This window comes from Macaca thibetana, chromosome 20 (genome assembly GCF_024542745.1).
Source record: "Macaca thibetana thibetana isolate TM-01 chromosome 20, ASM2454274v1, whole genome shotgun sequence".
Classification (NCBI taxonomy): Eukaryota; Metazoa; Chordata; class Mammalia; order Primates; family Cercopithecidae; genus Macaca; species Macaca thibetana.
The window spans coordinates 31,685,679-31,704,834 of NC_065597.1; the positions used below are offsets into that span (position 1 = coordinate 31,685,679).

The 19,156-nt window shown below is 61.2% G+C and overlaps 2 protein-coding genes across 3 annotated transcripts; one reads left to right on the top strand and one right to left on the bottom strand.

Moving 5' to 3' along the window:
* Positions 1 to 6,269: 6,269 nt before the first annotated feature.
* On the top strand, positions 6,270 to 8,037 carry IL17C (interleukin 17C). The gene is made up of 3 exons (XM_050773789.1): positions 6,270 to 6,313; positions 6,655 to 6,983; positions 7,482 to 8,037. Exons 1-3 carry the CDS (start codon positions 6,308 to 6,310, stop codon positions 7,738 to 7,740), a joined length of 594 nt encoding a protein of 197 aa, XP_050629746.1. The 5' UTR covers positions 6,270 to 6,307; the 3' UTR covers positions 7,741 to 8,037.
* Positions 8,038 to 10,933: 2,896 nt separating this feature from the next.
* Positions 10,934 to 18,585, bottom strand: LOC126944340 (cytochrome b-245 light chain). Of its 2 annotated transcripts, none has more exons than XM_050773788.1 (6): positions 18,432 to 18,585; positions 15,531 to 15,600; positions 14,572 to 14,646; positions 14,218 to 14,301; positions 13,521 to 13,602; positions 10,934 to 11,216 (listed from the first exon to the last, which is right to left on the bottom strand). In XM_050773788.1, the coding sequence occupies exons 1-6, from the start codon at positions 18,487 to 18,489 to the stop codon at positions 10,998 to 11,000; spliced, it is 588 nt and encodes a 195-aa protein (XP_050629745.1). In that variant the 5' UTR covers positions 18,490 to 18,585; the 3' UTR covers positions 10,934 to 10,997. The 2 variants fall into 2 exon arrangements, with proteins under 2 accessions (XP_050629745.1, XP_050629744.1); XM_050773787.1 differs by having other exon boundaries at positions 14,572 to 14,652.
* Between the last annotated feature and the right edge of the window lie 571 nt (positions 18,586 to 19,156).

A 19,156-nucleotide genomic window follows, 5' to 3' on the forward strand; every position in this document is an offset into this window, starting at 1 on the left:
GCGGATGTAGACCCCGCTTGGAGGCGGTGGCCCTAGGGGGATCCACAGAAGGGGAAAAGGCCGAGACACACGAGACCACTCCTGATGGGGAAAACCCATGGGGGGTGTGGCGTGGTGGCACCTCAGGGAGGGGCCCTCTGCTGTCCCAGCCAACGTCTCATGACGATTTTGCACCCCCGCCAGCAGTGCCCCCCCCGCCCACCCGGCTGGACACACCTGTTGTGAGCAGCTGCGTGTGACCCGCTGTGCACCTGCGCCTTGATGTGGGGGAGACCCTGCAGAGAGGGTCCCCTTCCGCCCTGCCCAGTGCCCTCCCTGCCTCACCCCTCCTCCCACAGGCCCGCTCAGGGCGCTAAAGGGCTCCTGGCTGTGGGTCCGTCCTTCCCTGCGTCTGAGGGACGTCCCCCGCGCTGCCTGTGACCCGCCCGGCTCTGCGTTTGTCTGAGACCCCTCGTTCCGCACCAGGGTCCGCGTTCCCCACCAGGGTCCGGGGACGTGGTCTGCTGGGCGCGGGCCCGGGTTGTGGTTTGAGAGCCGGCCTGTCCGGACCTCCGCCTCCGGGCCGCCCTCCAGCCTTCCTGCCGCCGCCTTTCCAGTCTTGCCCAACCCGGTATTTCTGCGCTTGCCTCAGCCACCCGCAGGAGCGCAGGCCGCCCTGCCTCCTCCCGTCCTCTGCGCCCACGGGACCCCGGACCCCACCCAGTCCGCAGGTCCCGCAGGTCCCCCCGGGCGTGTCTTCCTGGCCCTGCGACCCCCGGGACAGCGCTGGGAGCGCGCGGAAGGTGGGGAGACGCGCGGCCCTGGCCGGGTCCCTGGCTCCGTTCTCGTGGTGCAGCCTGTGCCTGGGGGTCCGGCCGTCACACCTCAGAACCGAGGGCCACTGGGAAGAAGGCAGCCCCGGGTCGGGGAGGAAGGAGGCGGGGGCGGAGTGGAGTCCACGGTGGGGCTGCCTCCTTCCATCCTCCCCTGGGCGGGACACCGGATACAAGGGGGAGCGGGAGGGAGCAGACGACGGTCGGGGGCCAGGGAGAACACTCCTGTGCCTGGGGGCTCCGGCTCCCTCTGCTCGCTCCCTCCTGCCGAACTTTCCCACTCAGCCATTTACCTCCTCAGGCACTGGCTGCCGCCATCGGCTGACCAGGTCCTGCCCCAGAGAACCGCGTGTGGCCCACGTGTGGACAGACCTGTTCCCCATGCCAGGAGGGAGGGTCACTGGCTCTACCTGGGGATGGGGGATGGGGGCGAGAGCACCAGGCCGAGGTGGAGGGCTTCTCACTCTCCCCCTCTTTTCCTGGCCTTTTCCTCCATTCCCTCTGGCTCCTATCGTCCCCTCCCCCTTCCTCTTTCTTGGGCATGGCTGAGCAGGTCGTGCACTGCACAAGGACTCCCAGCAGAGGATGAGGACCGACATCAGCTTGTCCTTCCCTCCCAACACTCTGCGTTCCCTAACCCTGCACGAAGGCACCCTACTCCCCTCCTCAAGATTCCCCACCCAGCATGGCCTGCAGCCCCAGCCCCAAGCCACAGCTGGGCAGGTTGGGCAGAAGCACTGGGGAGGCCAGGCCTGGCCATGCTGAGTGTGGTGACTCGTCAGGGTTTGCACAAAACATCTTGGGCACCCACCTGCAGGCCCCTCGGGATGTTTCCGATGAGGCTTCCCCGGGCCCCTCTCTGTGGCAGAAGAAGGGGCCCCAGGGCTGCTTTGTAGGTCTCAGCCTAGGGGAGGCCCCCAGAGATGCCCAAGCCAGGGAGGGGCCCAGCCCTCTCCCCCGGGCTGTGCTTGGCATGCAGAGGTTGCGGGGGATCTTGAGTTTTTGTTCCCAGAATGGCTGAGTAGACTCTGGAGAAGACAAACCCCGCCCCACTGCCGCTGCCCTGTCTCACACCAGTAAGAGTGCCCGTCAGCCTCCTGGTGGCAGGTGCTGCGGACTGCGACCACCTGAGCCAGGCAGTGACACTAATGCGCCTCAGGGCAGCCTTGGCACTGGAGCTGCTGTCATCCCACTTTACACACGGGGAGAGCCACTCTCCTCCCTCCTTTTTCCAATCTGTGTTATTTACAAATCACCCTCCTGTGTGCCCCGCACCACTCTCAGCCCTGAGTACACAGAGGGGGCTGCCACAGACGTGGCCCTCAAGGCGCTCAGGCCACCTTTAGGGGAGGGCTACGAGGGGCTGCAATTTTTCTGAAACAGGCAAGCACCCTGCAGAGAGGCCTGTATCATCAGCCCAGCCTAAGGCAGAGACAACCCACACAGGAGCACCTGTCCTGCTGGGGATGCGGTGGCTCCTGCTATGTCCTGGAAAAGGCTCTCCCGCAGCCTGATGCGACCTGTGAACGTGCGCTCATTTGGAAAAGGGGCTTTTGCTTTGATGTAATTAGGGAAAGGATCTTGAGATGCCCTGTCTTGGGTTAAGACAGGTCCCACATCCTGAGAAGGTGGGAGGGATTATCATTTAGACTGGACCCTAAATCCAACAACCCATGTCCTTATAAACCCCAGAAGAGGATAAGACGGATGCAGCAGAGAGGCCACGGGAGGAGCTGCAAGCCCGGGAAACCGAGGGCTCGAAGAGCCTCCAGGAGGACCCAACCTTGAACACACCTTGATATCAGACTCCCAGCTCCATGGCCTCATGGAATAAACTTCTGCCATTTCACACCCCCCAGTTTGTGGTGCATGGTTAGCACAGCCCTAGGAAACCAGCACAGATAGTGAGCTCCCCATCATAGGAGGTATGCAAGCAGAGGGTGGGTGGGCAGAGGCACTATAGGGAGGAGCAGCCCCCGGGACTCCAGCAATCTGTCTTTGATTCTTCCCAGACTGTTAACCCTGGAGCACGGCCTCCTTCACCCCCAGAGGCCTATGGCAGATAAGCCGAGAGCCACACAGTGGCCAAGAGGAGGTACTGGAGGGCCCAGGGGTCCCAGTGCTGCCTCAGCCCCACCCCACTTGGGGGCTTTTGTGTTCAGAGAGACTGAGGTTTTAAGCTTAGAGGACGCCTCTGTGGAACACATCTGCACTGCGGCAGGGGAGGAAAGGCTGAGGACACAGAAGCACCCTCCCTCCCGCCCTCACCCCAAAGCTGAGGGGACCAGGGCGGACAGATTCCCCCACCTTTGGTGTGGCCAGGGGCCCTGGGGACCCCAGGGGAACCCTCCTCAGGATGACATCAAACCCCCGGTATTCAAAACTTCCCGAGCTCTGGACCCAGCTGTCCCCTTTCCAGGGAAACAAAGGCACCTCCAGCACCCCCACCCCAGCCAGCCTCACCAAGCAGGGAGGCCAAAGGCAGCTCCTGGCCCCACTTACATTCCTATGTGTGCTGTTCACACTTCACACCTCACACCTCACTTCTCACACCTCACTGCTCACACCTCACACCTCCTCACACCTCACATCTCACACCTCACACCTCACACTTCACACCTCACTCCTCACACCTCACACCTCACACCTCTTCACTCCTCACACCTCACTCCTCACACCTCACTCCTCACACCTCACTCTTCACACCTCCTCACACCTCCCACCTCCTACCTCACTCCTCACGCCTCACTCCTCACATCTCACTCCTCACACCTCACTCCTCCTCACTCTTCACACCTCACTCCTCACACCTCACTCCTCACTCCTCACACCTCCCACCTCACACCTCACTCCTCACATCTCCTCACACCTCACACCTCACTCTTCACACCTCACTCCTCACTCCTCACACCTCACTCCTCACTCCTCACACCTCCCACCTCCTCACACCTCACTCAGACCTCACACCTCAGACCTTACACCTCACTCCTCACACCTCACACCTCACACCTCACTCCTCACACCTCACACCTCCTCACACCTCATATCTCACTCCTGACACCTCACACCTCACTCCTCACACCTCACTCCTCACACCTCACTCCTCATTCCTCACACCTCACTTCTCACACCTCACACCTCACTCCTCACTCCTCACACTTCACACCTCACCCCTCACACCTCACACCTCACTCCACACATCTCACACCTCACACCTCCTCACACCTCACTCACTCCTCACACCTCACCCCTCGCTGCTCACACCTCACTCCTCACACCTCACACCTCACTCCTCACTCCTCACACCTCACATCTCACTCTCTCTCCTCACACCTCACTCCTCACTCCTCACACCTCCTCACACCTCACTCCTCAGACCTCACACCTCACTCCTCACACCTCACACCTCCTCACACCTCATATGTCACTCCTGACACCTCACACCGCACTCCTCACACCTCACTTCTCACACCTCCTCATTCCTCACACCTCGCTCCTCACACCTCACACCTCACACCTCACTCCTCACTCCTCACACCTCACCCCTCACACCTCACACCTCACTCCTCACGTCTCCTCACACCTCACACCTCCTCACACCTCACCCCTCGCTCCTCACACCTCACTCCTCACTCCTCACACCTCACTCCTCACACCTCACACCTCACTCACTCCTCACACCTCATTCCTCGCTCCTCACACCTCACTCCTCACACCTCACTCCTCACTCCTCACACCTCACTCCTCACTCCTCACACTTCACTCCTCCTCACACCTCACACCTCCTCACACCTCACCCCTCGCTCCTCACACCTCACTCCTCACTCCTCACACCTCACTCCTCACACCTCACACCTCACTCACTCCTCACACCTCATTCCTCGCTCCTCACACCTCACTCCTCACACCTCACTCCTCACTCCTCACACTTCACTCCTCCTCACACCTCACACCTCCTCACACCTCACTCCTCCTCTCACCTCACACCACACTCCTCACACCTCACTCCTCACTCCTCACACCTCCCACCTCCTCACACCTCACTCCTCAGACCTCACACCTCAGACCTTACACCTCACTCCTCACACCTCCTCACACCTCACTCCTCAGACCTCACACCTCACTCCTCACACCTCCTCACATCTCATATCTCACTCCTGACACCTCACGCCTCACTCCTCACACCTCACATCTCCTCACACCTCAGTCCTCAGACCTCACACCTCACTCCTCACACCTCACACCTCCTCACACCTCCAACTCAGACTTTTTAGCTTGAACTTTTTCTCAATAAAACCACAGAAGCTTGGGCCAGGCACAGTGACTCACGCCTGTAATCCCAGCATTTTGGGAGGCCAAGGTGGGCAGATCACGAGGTCAGGAGATTGAGACCATCTCGGCTAATACGGTGAAACCCTGTCTCTACTAAAAATACAAAAAATTAGCCAGGTGGGCACCTGTAGTCCCAGCTACTCAAGAGGCTGAGGCAGGAGAATGGTGTGAACCCGAGAAGCCGAGCTTGTAGTGAGCCGAGATCACACCACTGAACTCCAGACTGGGCAACAGGGCGAGACACTACCTCAGAAAACAACAACAACAACAACAACACAGAAGCCCAACAGAGACCTGAAGACCTGCTTCCCCATCTCCTCCGGGACCTCTCCCACCTGGGTGAAGGGGGCACGTGAGCCTCAGCTGATCTTGATCATCTCAGCTAAAACACTGAACCACCCTCAGCGCCCACCAGCAGGGGACGGAGGAGAACTGTATAGGGTACCAAAGCGCCACGCCACCATCAGGTCCAGATGAAAACCTACAAGTTGAATCAGCAAGGTGCGGATGGATATGCAAGCAGAAACCCTCTTATAGAGGTTCAAGGCTGGTCACGGTGGCTCACTCCTATAATCCAGCACTTTGGGAGGCCAAGTCAAGCAGATCACTTGAGGTCAGGAGCCACAGACCAGCCTGGCCAATATGGCAAAACCCCGTCTGTACTAAAAGTACAAAAATTAGCCGTGCATGGTGGTGGGTGCCTATAGTCCCAGCTACTCGGGAGACTGAGACAGGAGAATTGCTTGAACCTGGAAGGTGGAGGTTCCAGTAAGCTGAGATAGCGCCATTGCACTCCAGCTTGGGTGACAGCGAGACCCTGTCTCAAAAAAAAAAAACAGTTTGAGAATGTCAGACAAGGCAGCACCCTGGGCAGGTGCTCAGGTTGGGCAGAGTCTCTCGGAGGAGGGGAGTAACAGGACGGAGCTCCCCAAGGGCTCCTTGCATGTCTGTGTCCTGATGCACAGCAGGTGGGGGCTGCGGGGACCAGAGAAGGAAGTGCCCCAGCTGGGCACTTCCCGAGAAGGAAGTGGTGCCGGAATTTCCCCCAGGTGTGGCCTCAGGTATAAGAGCGGCTGCTGCCAGGTGCATGGCCAGGTGCACCTGTGGGATTGCCGCCAAGTGTGCAGGCTGCTCCAAGCCCGGCCTGCCCTGCTGCCACCACCATGACAGTGAGCCTCTCCACATGCCACTTGGATGGTTGCCACTTGGATGGCACAGCCTGGCCTGGAAGGGCTGGGGTGGGGTTCTCTGAACCCTGGGATGAGGGTGTTGGGATGGGCTCTGGGAAACCCCTCAGTCTGGGGGTAGGGGGAGGCAGTTACAGATCCTCGGAGCCCTGGCATGCTGGGTGCCTTGGGCTGAAGGGCTAGCCTCTCTGGGCTTCAGTTTCCCCATCTATAGAGGGAGGGCTGTACTCCATCTTTCCCCTGGGAACAAGGAAAGCTGAGGTGGAAGTGAGGTGCCCCCTGCCCTGGGCACCCCCTAACCACCCACCTGCCTGTTTCACCAGCTCCTCCCTGGCCTCCTGTTTCTGACCTGGTTGCATGCCTGCCTGGCCCACCAGGACCCCTTCCTCAGGGGGCACCCCCACACTCATGGGACCCCACGCTGCTACTCAGCTGAGGAACTGCCCCTCGGCCAGGCCCCCCCACACCTGCTGGCTCGAGGTGCGAAGTGGGGGCAGGCTTTGCCTGTAGCCCTGGTGTCCAGCCTGGAGGCAGCAGGCCACAGAAGGAGGCATGATAGGCCCTCAGCTGCGACCCAGTGCCCGGTGCTGCGGCCAGAGGAGGTGTTGGAGGCAGATACCCACCAGCGCTCCATCTCACCCTGGAGATACCGGTGAGGACCTGGGGATCCTGCTGTGGCGTGGGCTGCCCCTCCCCTGGCAGGGCCTTGACTGCCTGGAGAGCTCTCTGGGCCTTGGTGGTTCTCCCCTGTCAAGTGGGCATGGCCACCTGAGCTCCGTGCCTCCGGCCCTGCTGACCTGGGTGGCTGAGCTGCTTCTTGCGGCCATGCCCTGCCTGCCACTGTCCTTGGTGGCCAGGGTCCCCTGGGGAAATTCTGGGCCCCTCACCTGAGCTCCTGCAGAAGTGGGGTTGGGTGGTGAAGTGGGAGGGAGGCTTTAGAGGCCTCCGGCCCCTGCTCTGTGCTCTTGGAGCGCCCTGGGGAGACGTGGATTACCACCACTTACGAGCCCAACTGCACGCCAAGGCTGTGTGGCTCGGCCCTCACTGCCTCAGGTCCCATCCTGAGCACTCGGGGAGGGGCCCTGAGGGGAGAGGAGCCTCAGGGAGGCAAGGGTAGGGCCAGAGACTCACTGTGCGCCCCGTCCCGCAGTGTGGACACAGACGAGGACCGCTATCCACAAAAGCTGGCCTTCGCCGAGTGCCTGTGCAGAGGCTGCATCGACCCACGGACCGGCCGCGAGACAGCTGCGCTCAACTCCGTGCGGCTGCTCCAGAGTCTGCTGGTGTTGCGCCGCCGGCCCTGCTCCCGCGACGGCTCGGGGCTCCCCACGCCCGGGGCCTTCGCCTTCCACACCGAGTTCATTCGCGTGCCTGTCGGCTGTACCTGCGTGCTGCCCCGGTCAGTGTGACCGCCGAGGCTGTGGAGCCCCTAGACTGGACACATGGGCTCCCCAGAGGGCACCCCCTATTTATGTGTATTTATTGTTATTTATATGCCTACCCCAACACTACCCTTGGGGTCCAGGCATCCCCCGTATCTGGAGGACGGCCCCCCACTGTTCTCCCCATCTCCAGCCTCAGCAGTTGGGGGTAGAAGGAGCTCAGCCCCTCTTCCAGCCCTTAAAGCCACAGAAAAGTTGTCACACGGCCACCTGTACCTTGGCTTCCAGCCCCACTCCCGGCTTCCCTCACCCTATCACTGACCTCAGGCCCCCCAGGCTCCCTCTTCCCAACCTCCTTGGAAGTACCCCTGTTTCTTTTTTTTTTTTTTTTTTTTTTTTGAGACGGAGTCTCTCTCTGTCGCCCAGGCTGGAGTGCAGTGGCCGGATCTCAGCTCACTGCAAGCTCCGCCTCCCGGGTTCACGCCATCTCCGGCCCTCAGCCTCCCGAGTAGCTGGGACTACAGGCGCCCGCCACCTCGCCCGGCTAGTTTTTTGTATTTCTTAATAGAGACGGGGTTTCACCGTGTTAGCCAGGATGGTTTCGATCTCCTGACCTCGTGATCCGCCCGTCTCGGCCTCCCAAAGTGCTGGGATTACAGGCTTGAGCCACCGCGCCCGGCCGTACCCCTGTTTCTTAAACAACTATTTTAGTGTACGTTTGTTATTAAACTGATGAACACATCCCCAGAGGCCAACATTCAATGCGACATTCTCCTGCTCAGCCCTGGCCCAGGCCAGCCACGGACCCAGTTCTGGGGCATCCTTTCAGAAAGGTCTATGCAGCAGCGAGCAGTGCATGCAGGTGGGACTGAGCTCTAGCATGGGGGAGCACAGGTGTCCCTGCTCTGCCCACAGTGTCTCCCCGGAGGATACCCCTGGGAACAGGAATGAGCCTCCTTCCCCAGGCAGAGCCTTGAGCCCTATGCTTTGTAATGATGTGAGCGCCTAGGGGCACCATCTCGGCCCCCAGGCAAGAGTCTCTGAGGATGAACTGCAGGGCTGTCGGCTCAAGGCAGGGCCCCAAGCCTCTGTGGGTCAGATCAACAACCAAGACCAAGGCGCCCTCCCTAAAGGTGAACTAGCCAGGCTCTGGGGCCCAGGCTCTGCTGGAGATTTTAGTTAAAGGACCCTGGGGTGAGCAGCCTCAGTCGTGGAAAGGGGGCCCAGGCCTGTGACAGTCTCAGGGTCTCAGTCTCTCGGCCCCCAGCCCTGAGGGCCGACATTGCCGTGGGGCTGCTGGGCAGTTGTTAGCCCCTCCCCTGCCTGGCCCCCTGGCTCACCCACCTACCGTGTCCAGGTGCCTGGAAATGGGGGTGGGGGACTCTACTCAGACCCCCAGAGGAGGAGGCCTCAGGGAAGACTTCCTGGAGGTGGTGGCCTTTGTCCAGGCGGTAGAATTTTCATTCAACACATTTCTTTTCTTTTTTGAGAAAGGGTCTCGCTCTGTTGCCCAGGCTGGAGGGCCGTGGCGTGACTTGAGCTCACTGCAACCCCCACCTTCTAGGTTCAAGCAATTCTCCCAGCTCAGCCTCCCAGTACAGGCGTGCGCCACCACACCCAACTAGTATTTGTATTTTTAGTAGAGGCGGGGTTTCGCCATGTTGGCCAGGTTGATGTCGAACTCCTGAGCTCAAGTGATCCTCCCACCTCGGCCTCCCAGACTGCTGAGATTATAGGCATGAGCCACCGCACCCAGCCATATTGAGTTTCTACTAGGCGCCTGGCACTGGGAACAGGCTGAGAACAAAATGGTCAAAATCCCTCCTGCCCTCATGGTGACTGATGGAACAAGTGGTGTTTAGTCTGGGAATGGTCCAGGACAGAGGCTCCGGGGGAGGGGCTGCGGTTCTAAGCAGAGGGTCAGGGAGGCCTCGAAGACCTGAAGGGGAGGAGGAAGGGGCCAGGCAGCCATTCGGGGAATAGCTCCAGGCAGCAGGAAGAGCCCATGCAGAGACCCTGAGAAGACACGTGCTGGGTGTGTCCGAGGGTCAGGGAGTGCCCTGCGTGGCTGACGCCAGGTGAGAGGGGCACGGCGGGGGCGGGGCAGGGCAGGGCGCTGGGTGCAGATTGGGTCTGCCATGGGGCCATCAGAAGCTTGTGGCTGTCACGGAAGGGAGCTGAGCCTGTGGGCTCTGAGCTGGAGGCACTGGGGTGGGGCTTTGGGTTTCAATGGCAGTGTCTGGATGGTTTCAGCGGGTGAGGGAAGAGCGGGAGATGGCAGGTGGCCTGGGTGGGGATGGCCCACATAGCTGGGGTCTGGATTTGGGCCAGGATTGGACGTGGGGATGTGGGGGTTTCAAGGGTGACCTGAAGCTTGGTGATCTGGGCGGACAGCTGAGACGAGGCTGGACTGAGATATCTGCATGGTGCTGAGTGTTGGCTGGTGGGGGGCGGCTTCTGAAAGCCCCGGGAACAGAGGCCCTGGCTCTGCAGTGTGAGTTGCTGGGAGAGCAGGTGGGCAAGCGGCAGGCAAGGGCTTCTCCAGCCTCAGGAGAGTGGGTGCCTTGGGGAGAGCCCAGCGGTGGGGGATGTGGCTGATGCACGGCAAAGCTTTGAGGGCACCTGGCTGGGGTGGCGGTGAGGACCTGTGGGCAGGTGCATGTGCAACCAGCCACAGCCTCCGCACAAGTGAGGAGCAGGGGTGGCCAGAAGCCCCCTACAACTTGGCCTGAGTGTCCTGGGCAGCTGGAGAGCCCTCCAGCATCAGTGTGGGGGGAAAACAAGGGTGCATCCGCCACCAGCCTCACCCGTTTCTACAGAAAAGAGGCGCTGGGTAGAGGCTCACCACGTGGCTCCCGCCCTGTTCCCTTTTCACTTAATGCCAGCGGTCTCCTCTGGAATCCAAGCCCCTTAGGGAGGCACTAGGTGTGGAGGGCCTGCAGGGCCTGGGAGAGCTAGCAAGGGAGGACTCCATTACCTCCTCCAGGCCGGGGAGGACCTTTCTAGGGAGGCACACACCTGGAATTCCCATATTCCACTATATTTCGTGGAATATACAGTACCCGGGATTTCATGTGCTGCTGACAAGGCAGGCGATGCTGATGCTAATGAAACTGGAATGCGGCCCGGCCGGCAGGAAACGGGGTGCCTGCCCGGGCCTCGGGAACCCTCGCTACCCCAGCCCCGCCCACCGGCCCCAGGCAGAGGCTCAGGCAAACGCTCCGGGCTTTGCTGCGTTTATTGCGGGCGGGCGCCCCTGGCGGGAGGGCAGGTCTGGGGTGAAGTCACACGACCTCATCGGTCACCGGAATGGGGTTGGCCTGGGGACCTCCTGGGGATCCCCCCGCCGCCGTCGCCGCCTCCTCCTCACTGGGCTTCTTGCGGGCCTCGGCCGGGGGCCGCGGTGGGGGGTTGCTGGGCGGCTGCTTGATGGTGCCTCCGATCTGCGGCCGCTCCCGGGGCTTGGGCTCGATGGGTGTCCACTGCTCACCGCGCACGGCCGCCTGCGGGGCACTGAGGGGTTGGGCTGCGCCCCAAAGCCGGCCCTCCCTCCCTGGAGGCCCACCCCGCCAGGGGCCCCGGGACATGGGCTCAAGTCTGAATCCCATGCGGGATGGCGTGACTGTCGCTCAGAGAAGTGATGGCAGGAGGCCACACAGCCAGGACCTGGGTCAGCCTGACACCAACCCAAGCTATTTCTTCATGCCAGGAGTAGGGCAGGAACCCCTGGGCTTCTGGAAGATCCCCTGGTGGACACTCCCAGATGCAAATTCCAGCACCTAAATTCTCCTCCCAAGGCGCCAAGGCAGGGAGCCAAGGGCAGGGAGGCACGCCTGAGGTCCGGCAGGAGGGGTGGCCCAGGAGAGTCGCAGGCCCGGCTCCGTCTGGTGGGTGCCATTCACCCACCCTGGCCGGCAGCCCTCCAAGGGTGCCCAGGCATTTCTGCACATGGGGGTCAGGGGCAGAGCTTGAAGAACGCAGGAGTCCACTGGCTTACTAAAAATACAGACGCCTGGGCCCATGCCCAGAGGTTCCACTGCAACAGGCCAAGTGGACCCGGGAGTGTGTGCTTTTCATCTTCTATTCCACAATATCCGGTAGAAAAATATGTCACATCATATACGTCATGAGGCAGAAAGAGAAACGGGACATCTGTGATCCTACCTAACCCCAAAACGGAAATATTCCGTCCTGAAGGGCAAAACTCTAAGGCTGATAGAGGAAAATGCAGGAGCGTGAACACAGCACCCAGGGCCAGGGAAAGGTGTTTTTACAAAGCACAGACCATAGAGCAAGTAAACAGGGAAACTTCTGTTCTTCAGTGCAGCGAAGGACTTCACGGGCCGAGTTAACAGACCCTTACCAGAAAGCAGGAAGGCATTCACAGTGTCTAAAGGTTACAAAGGCTCAGTAGCTAAAATAACACGTGAAATTCCTGCAACTTAAGAAAAAGACAAAAACCACAATAGAAAAATGGACAAAGGATATGAACAGGCAACTCAAGGGAGAAGAAACTCCAGCAGCGCAAATCCACAGTCAGAGAAGAGCGAGTCCAAGCTCCACACGGCCAGCCTCGTACTGTGGAACTGCCAAGCGTGGGAGAAAGCCCTGTGCGCCAGGTGGGGGCGATGGGGCCGGCACGGCTGGTGGTAGGTTGTCTGCTGGGGAGCAGCTGAGCCCAGCAGGGTCAACGGTACAGAGGCTGATGCCTGACCCAGCAATTCCTCTCTGGGTTTAGCACAAGGAATTCCTACTGAGGTCTCCAGGAGCGCGCTAGCTGTATGTGGTAGCAGGAGCCAGGGGGCATGTGGGTGGCCCCTGGAGAACAAAGCAACAGCCCAGATGAGCGCTTGGCAAGAGGAAGGGATTCTAAAGGAGAGCCCTGAGAGGCCGGTGGCAGGTCAATGAGCCTTGAAACAGAACTCCACTTACATACATGGAAGGCACACACAGAACGTAATGCACATTTAACACCGCACACACACTTTGCGCTGATTCGTGGGCGGTGCCAGGATGCACGCAGTCACGCAGACATTTTCTTAAACTGCCGGCACCTGGGTTTGGTTTAGTGTGCGTTTGCCTCTGTGGGCAGGAGGGACTCGCCTCTAGGGACAAAAGGATTTAAATAAACAAAGTCTGAGGGCTCTGTCCACTCAGAGACCCCTGCAGTACAAGGTGGCCTGCAGCCGTCTGTTCCGGAGCCCAGGGTAGGCAGAGGGCATCTCACCCAAGGCCCGGCCAGGCTACGCCCTGTCCCCCCACCCATCCCTGGCCTCTCAGAACGATCACTGTATCCCATGGGATGGGCAGCCCTCTAACAGGGTGCTGTGGTCCTAAACCAAACCCAGGTGTCGGCAGTTTAAGAAAATATCTGCGTGACTGCGTGCATCCTAGCACCGCCCACGAATCAGCGCAAATAGGGTTTAGGTGAGAAAAGCCTGATAAATGGACCCAAGCCCAGGCACAGCCTTCCGCCGGCTGCATGACCCCAGGCCAGCCACAGCACCTCCCTGCGCCTCGCTTCCGCCTCTTTGTCTGCAAAGTGGGGACACCAGTACCCCTCCCAGGGCCGTGGTGCGGGCTGATGAAGAAATGCAGGGAAATGACCCAACACACGAGACGCGCCAAAAACGGCAGCGGCAACTGCTGCGTCCCCGCGGTGTTGTGAGCACACGCCCGGGCTCGCTCTTGCTCCCAGCCTCGGCTCAGCCTCAGCCTACATACTGGCTTCAAGGGCCACGTATGTCCGAGGGTGTCAGGGCAGGGGGTGGGGGTGGCTGGGGCTAACCTCAGAGGGCGCCACTCACCAACAGGTAGATGCCGCTCGCGATGGCCAGGCAGGCAGTCCCGAGGATGGTGGCCAGCAGGAAGCCGGCGGGCACCGAGAGCCTGGGGGAGTAGGGGGTGGGAGGCAGGGACACAGATGGGCACTCAGAAAGGGGAATGGAGCCCCAGGTCTGGGGGCCAAGGCCACAAAGTCTCAGGACAAGGCGTGCACGGCCCAGGGCTGCAAAGTCTCAGGACAAGGCAGACCACAGACCCAGGGGATGTGTGCGGCCCAGGGCTTGTTTCGGTCCTGGGTATTCTTGGCCTTGATGTGGATGCGAGCGACTCGGGGGCACTTGCTCAGAGGAACCCCCAGCAGCTGCAGGGCAGCCCCGTGCTGGTGTCCTGGCCTCGGCCGGCAGCAGCCACCAGACACACAGTGCGGAATCCTCCACCCTACCAGGAAGCCCAGGCAAGACCCCCCAGCAGGGCCTGCTGACTCCAGACAGGATCGCAGCTACTCAGGTTTGGGGAGGATCCTTACAAATCCTGCACACTAGACAGCGGACATGGGCTCCGGGGACCCCGCCAGAGCCGGGAACCCAAATTTTTGTTTGGAAAAACATCGAGGTAAGTGGGGGGTGGCTTCTGTCCAGGCAGCCCGGCCAGTGGGACAGTGGGGGAGGGTCGGCTCCAAGCCCCCCTGAGCCCGAGAGGGGGTGAAGGGTGGGGACTCACAGGAGGTGCAGGACGGCCCGAACGTAGTAATTCCTGGTGAGGGGCCCGAACAGCTTCACCACGGAGGTCATGTACTTCTGTCCCCTGGGGGAGGGAGGAAGGGGAGACAGCGCGGCTGGGCCTCTCCGAGCACTCGGGACTCCCCTGCTGCCCTGCCGACGACCCCAGGGCACCCAGGCCTCTTCCCTCCCAGAAAACACACAGGGCAGGCACTGGCCTTGGTTTGCCCACAAGCACCAAAGAATTGGTTCCGGAGCCTCTGAGTGAGGAACTAGGCTCCACGTACCGACCCTGTGAGCCCTGCCTGGCCCCGCAGCCCCGGGAGAGACCCCAGAGCAGGAGGGGGAGACTCACCAGCGCTCCATGGTGGAGCCCTTCTTCCTCTTCCCCCGGGGATACTCCAGCAGGCAGACAAACACGCCCGCCACGCTGAAGCCATGTGGTTAAGGAACAGCCCAGCTCAGCCTGGGGGGCCACAGGGAACCCTCTTTACTGAAGACAACACAGAGAGGGGCCCGAGCACAGTGGCTCACGTCTGGAATCCCAGCACTTTGGGAGGCTGAGGCAGGAGGATCACTGGAGCCCCCAGGAGTTTGAGACCAGCCAGGGCAACACAGTGACACCCTCATCTCTACAAAAAATTTAAGAGTCAGCCAGGTGTGGTGGTGTGTGCGTGTGTGGTCCCAGCTACTCCAGAGGCTGAGGTAAGAGGGTGGCCTGAGCCCAGGTGGAGGCTGCCATGAGTCATGACTGCATCACTGCACTCCAGCCTGGGGGACAGATCGAGACCTTGTCTCAAAAAAAAAAAAAAAAAAAAAAAAAAGGGGCAGCCACTGCCTGAGGTCACAGAGCCAGGAGGCAGCCACGGGAGGTTCCAATAGGTCAGGCACTCGGGGTTGCCCACGCCCGCCCTCCCACCACCCTGCCCAATGCTGCTTGTCGCAAGGTACGGCTGGGCTGAGATGGGGCAAAGGAGGTGGAGGGGCCGGGCAAAGGGGGCTGACTGACAGGAGGGGGCGGACAGGATCCCAGCAGTCCAACCGGGAGGCCTCAGTGCTGGCCCTGGCCCTCTGGTGACACCCCCTGCCCACCCCTCACCAGGACTCAGACTGGGGGTCTGCCGCGGACCACCACATGGCCCAGGCGAGGAGCCTGGCTGCTGGGGCCTAGGCTGCCCAACCCGTGGACAGCCCACCCAGTGTCCTAGCCTGGCTGCGGTGGTGGGGAGCGGAGGCGAACAGCTCACTGTGAAGTGGTTCCCTGGCTCTGCCCTGGGCGTTCCCCACCCTCCCCAGCCTCAGGTGGAAGGATACATGGAGTAGGCGCCAAAGTACCACTGGGTGAAGCGGCCAGCTGTGGCCACGATGCCCCCGGTGATGAGGACTGTGGGGAGAAGTGGGTCAGGTACTGTGGGACTCCCATCCTGGGGGCCTGGGCCACTCCCCTTCTCTACCTCCTGTGGGCCATCAGGCCACCCAGAGCTTCCCCATCCCCATCCCCATCCCCATCCCCATCCCCATAGCACAGTGACAGGGTCAGGGACACCCCCAGGAGGCACCCTCTGCGCTGGTGAAGAGCAGAGCCTATGGTGCACGGGCTGGCGGAGGGGGTGCTGGACATGCCCAGGCTCTAGGTCCCAGGAGCAGCCAGGGACGGCCCCACCTGCAGGCCCCAGTGGGCCTGTGCCCCTGGGCTCTGGGACCCCCGATGGACCCCTTGTCACCATGAGTCTTTGATGCACTGAAAGCCAATAGGCCGAGTGTGGTTTCTGCATCTTGGGGGTGTCTCCTTCCTCCTGATACGGAGTTCCTCTTAACCCGTCAGCTATTTCGCCTTAATTTCGGTTTCGTCTGATGTGGCTATTTCTGCACCTTTTTTTTCGGGGGGGGGGTATTGTCCAATATTCCCCCTTACTATTTTTTTTTTTCTTGTTTTTGAGATGGAGTCTCGCTCTGTCACCCAGGCTGGAGTGCAGTGGCGCAATCTTGACTCACTGCAACCCCTGCCTCCCGGATTCAAGCAATTCTCTTGCCTCATTCTCCCGAGTAGCTGGGATTACTGGCGCTCGCCACCACACCCAGCTGATTTTTATATTTTTATTAGAGACAGAGTTTCACCACATTGGCCAGGCTGGTCTCGAACTCCTGACCTCAGGGAACGCACCCGCCTTGGCCTCCCAAAGTATTAGGATTGCAGGCGTGAGCCACGGCGCCTGGTCCTTACTACTATTTTATTTATTTTTCTTTCTTTCTTTTTTTTTTGGAGATGAAGTCTTGCCCTGTTGCCCAGGCTAGAATTCCGTGGTGGGATCTCGGCTCACTACAAACTCCGCCTCCCGAGTTCAAGCGATTCTCCTGCCTCAGCCTCCCAAGTAGCTGGGACTACAAGTGCACGCCACCATACGTGGCTAATTTTTTTTATGTTTAGTAGAGACGGGGTTTCACCATGTTAACCAGGATGGTCTCGATCTCCTGACCTCGTGATCTGCCTGCCTCGGCCTCCCAAAGTGCTGGGATTACAGGCATAAGCCACCTTGCCCTGCCAGCCATTCTGTTTTTGTCTCCACATGGTATTGTTTGAAGATTTCCTATCCTTGGTTTGAGCCCAGCTACACATTAACTCTCTGGGTTTGCCTGTCTGTGTTGGAGGAGGAGAGGGCAGTGTCCTTGGGTCTACTCAGCCTATTGTCCGTGCATCTTTGGGGGACCGTCCTGGTCCCAAGCCTGCCATCTGAAAGAGGCTGCAAAGCTGCCGCTGGTGCCACCAGGGAGGGCTGAGGACGTTAAGCCACAGTTACAGAGCACCTGCTGTGTACGGGGGGCGGGGGGACTCTTTGTCAAGGCCCCACTCTGTCTGGGTCAGCTGCCTCCCGGGGCTGCACGCTCTGGGAAGACCTCCCCGAGCAGGTGACATTTGAATTGAGAAAGGAGACAGCCATGAGGCGCTGCAGAAGCAGCTTGTGCAGAGGCCCTGGGGCAAGCTCAGGAGATCTCGGAACAGAAAGGAAGACCGGCAGCTGGAGGAGGGGGCCAGAGAGCTGGGAGGCCAGGGCAGGCAGCGCAGGGCGTCCAGTCCCGCTCTAATTATTTGGGCCAGGAGCCCCTGGAGGGTTTCAGCAGGAGGCCAGACTAGAGCCCAGCTCTCCTGGCTCCCAGCTGGGTGCCCTCAGACCCTCTATTTCCTGTAGGGAGTGCAGGGCAGGCAGGGTGACAGTCTCAAGGGGCGGCTCTGGGGAGAGCTGTCTGAACTGACCTACCGAGTTCTTGGCCGCTGACTCGAAGCAGGCGGTGGGACGGGCTGCAGGGCCCCACGCTCCAGGCCTCCCACCCTGAGGTCTCTGCCACGCACTCCAGACAACCAGTAGGGCGCTCAGAGCCCCAGGGCAGTGGTGGCAGCGGGCCCCTCCTCCTCACCCTCAGCCTCCAGGCCCTTCCCAGGCACTCCTCCCCACGGGGTGCAGGTCCTTCCTGGAGCTGCCGCACTGGTGCCTCTGCCCTCAGACCCCGCCTGAACCCAGCCTCACCCGGCCTGGGCCCGACACTCTCCGGCTCTGGTCCTGACAGGGTCCATTTCCAAATGGAGTCTGCTGCCCTCACCAGAACCTCTGAGCAAATGCGCAGCAGGGTGACTGGGGTCTGTGCCATCCCACCCCAAGAGCAAAGCGCCTGAGCAGCTGGGCTGGGCAGGGCCGTCACTGGGTGGTTTCAGCGCCTCGTGTGATCCCAGGCCGCCTCCAGCGCAGACTCCAGATGGGGAGGGCTGAGCCCCGGGGCATGAAGATCCCACTCCCCACCCCAAGCCCAGGGAGGGCGACTCGCAGCCCAGCTGGCTACCGAGGGACAGGGGAGCTTCTCCCGACGCCCAGGCCAGAGCCCCCATTTGGGGGCTTGGGGCGGCGACCCCGGAAACCACCAGGGCTGAACCGCCTCTTCCCCTGCGCTGCAACTTCCTCCTCCGCGGAGTCGGGGGACCGAGGGAGGGAATGGGGGAGGGGCGCCGCGCTCCGCAGGGTCTGCAAGGGGACTGCTGGGGTTCTCAGAACGCCTTCCAGCCCGCGCCCTGAGGGTCCCGCCCCTGTTCCCCGCACCCTCCTGGCCTGACCCTGGCCCGCCTGGCGCCCCACTTCCCCGCCCTGTAAGTGGCCCGAGGTCCCGGCTGGGGTCTTGGGATACCCCTCCAGGCTGCAGCCTCCACCGTCCCTGCCGCGCACTCACTCAGGCCGGACGCCAGCGCCTGCTCGTTGGCCCACATGGCCCACTCGATCTGCCCCATGGCGGCACGGACCCTGCCGGGACACTGGTAGGCGCGTACTGCCGCCCCTGCGGTCCCGGCCGAATCCCGTTCCGCCCAGGCCCTGCCCCCAAACCCCCAGGTGACCGCGGCTGGGCGGAGACCTGCGTCTGTAGGGTGCAGGGCTGCCCCGGAGCCTTCTGTCCCCGCCCTCTCTACCCCGCCGAGGCATAGGAGGGGCCCTGCTCGGCAGCCGCAGCCCAGGCGGGGAGCGCGCTTCCCCAGGGCTTCCCAGCTTCAGCTCTCAAGCACTGACAAATTCCCCTGCCCGACGCCCGGGACCCAAGGGTCCCGTGTCAACAAGGCTTCTATTAATAGCAGAGGGGTCACCCCTACAGCCCGGGAACACCTCTGCACCCTGATGCTACCAAGGACGAGGGTGGCCTCCCCATGGGGACCAAAGGCCCAGCCCCCATTTCCTCCCCCGGCTCCGGGCTGGCACAGGCGTGGCCTGGGTCAGACACTGCGGGGGGCCTCCCCACACCATGCCACTGGACTGTGACTGATACTCGAGGGAGGGGACAGGATGTGCACAACTGGGAAAGCACAGAATGCAGGGACGGCCCCATCATTTCTGGCCTGGAGACAGGAAGCAGGGGTTGGCGTGGGGGTGGTGAGCCCAGCGCCCATGGGAAGACTTTAGACCGGG